This window comes from Rhagoletis pomonella, unplaced genomic scaffold (assembly GCF_013731165.1).
Source record: "Rhagoletis pomonella isolate Grant_MI unplaced genomic scaffold, Rhpom_1.0 Rhpom_scaffold_23548, whole genome shotgun sequence".
In the NCBI taxonomy this organism is placed as follows: domain Eukaryota; kingdom Metazoa; phylum Arthropoda; class Insecta; order Diptera; family Tephritidae; genus Rhagoletis; species Rhagoletis pomonella.
In genome coordinates, this window is record NW_023482045.1 from 1 (window position 1) to 1,879 (window position 1,879).

The window sequence follows — 1,879 nt, forward strand, 5'->3', positions numbered from 1 at the left end:
AAGTATTTGTTCAACTACAGCAACAAAACCACAAATATAATTCCGACAAAATAGCATCCATAGAGATGCAATGGCAACGGTTAACGTTACATACCTGGAGTAATTTAGACTCAACTGTAAAATTTTGGGCCGAAGTTTATCAATTTCGAAATGCCCTAGGAGAAAACCCTTTTGCTGACCTTTGCAACCTAGTTTTTAGTTTTCTTGTTTTGCCTATAAGTAATGCAGAAGTAGTATAAATTCTGAATAAAAAGTTTAAAATTTTTGGATGATTTTGGTAAAATTTGTTGAATTCTTACAATTTTTGTACTAGGTTGCAAGTGTGGATTTATATGGTGCTTGTTATATAATGCACTGGACTTTTATAAGAAAATATCAAACCTCGAATACAAAAAAAAATATAGCCAAAACTGACCATCTTTCTTTAGTTCGTTTAATGTTTAGTATTTATTATAAAAGTATAGCTCATTTTCCAAGGAAACCATATACATTAGACTGCAACACCAAACAAAATTTCGGTTTTTTCGGGGGGATTACAAAATGTATTATATTTTAAGATTTTAACAAAATATTTAGGAAAAATATTTAGATTTACGTGAGCTGGACCGGTTTGAAAATACCTCTAAAAATGGAGTTTTTTTATGAAAAAAATAGTTTCTTAAAGGATTTTTTGGAAAAAATCTCTTAGATGACAAAACAGATTAAGCTTAAAAAATCTACATAAAAATTTTAAAAAAAATTTCAGCGGAATCATAATGCGATTTTTGAGGCTGTTTTTTTTAACTTTTTTCAAAGATTTTTTTAAGAAAAACTTGAATAACTCAGCAAAAACTTTACCGACATGGACTTATGAGGTATCAGTGGAAAGGTATTTTCTCTACCTTTTTATTTATTTGCAAAAAAACTCATTCTCGTTCCAATTTTTTCTTTATCAAATTACCAACACATCTGAATTCAACATAAAATGGCACTCCTTTATCTTACCCTCCTCTCACATAATTTGAATGAGCTTATTTACAAAGAAATAAAATGGGTGAGAAAATATCTTACCAATGATACCTCATAAGTCTAAGTTGGTAAAGTTTTTGCTGAGTTATTCAAGTTTTTCTTAAACCAGTCTTTGAAAAAAGTTCAAAAACAGCATCAAAAATCTCATTATTATGATTCCGTTACCAATTTTATATGGTAAGTGATGCAGGTAATATACATACATCGAAATTTCAAACTTTGTCCAAAAATTTTAAATTTCAAACTTTTACAAAAATTTTTGCATCAAGTTTGAAATTTGGATGTATATGGTTTTCTTAGGGAATGAGCTATACATTTAAAATAAATAATTAACATTAAACAAAGTAACAAATTTCAGTACAAAACATGAGTTCATACATATGCACATATCGCATGTATTCAACAAAAGTGTATTAAGTCCAAGTTTCTCATTCCTCGCATAACTCAAAAAAAAAGTTGCAGTGTAATGTAAACCATATAACCATTTTGGAGTTAATACACTTTTGTAGAACGTGGGTGACATGTACCTATTACAACATGCTGCATCCATGTGCAAATACATGTAAAATAAAACATTGTATAATAAATAACTTAAAATTTTATAAGGCACGTTTCATTAAACTCCTAAAACTATGTGTGTTCACTGCGCAAATATCCATTGGGCTGTATGGAAAATTAAGAAGAGAGCTTCATAAATAGAAGAAAAATATGAGCAATTAATTGCCATACCTGCATTTTATTCTCCTTCGTAATAGAATTCTGCTTCTATTGTTTCCAAGTGCGATTGGATCTCCGAAAAGACCAGACTCGACACTCTGGCTTCAATCCGGTTTACAATATTTGTTGGCAAACCAGCTTCCTTAATTTTTTT

The 1,879-nt window shown here is 29.5% G+C and overlaps 1 protein-coding gene across 1 annotated transcript; it reads right to left on the reverse strand.

The window, feature by feature from the left end:
* Positions 1-1,258: 1,258 nt before the first annotated feature.
* Positions 1,259-1,879, reverse strand: LOC118732625 (the record flags this gene model as incomplete). Its single annotated transcript, XM_036461755.1, is given in 2 exon segments — positions 1,259-1,671; positions 1,738-1,879. A coding segment is annotated over 1 exon segment (135 nt), but the record flags the coding sequence as incomplete, so codon positions are not given.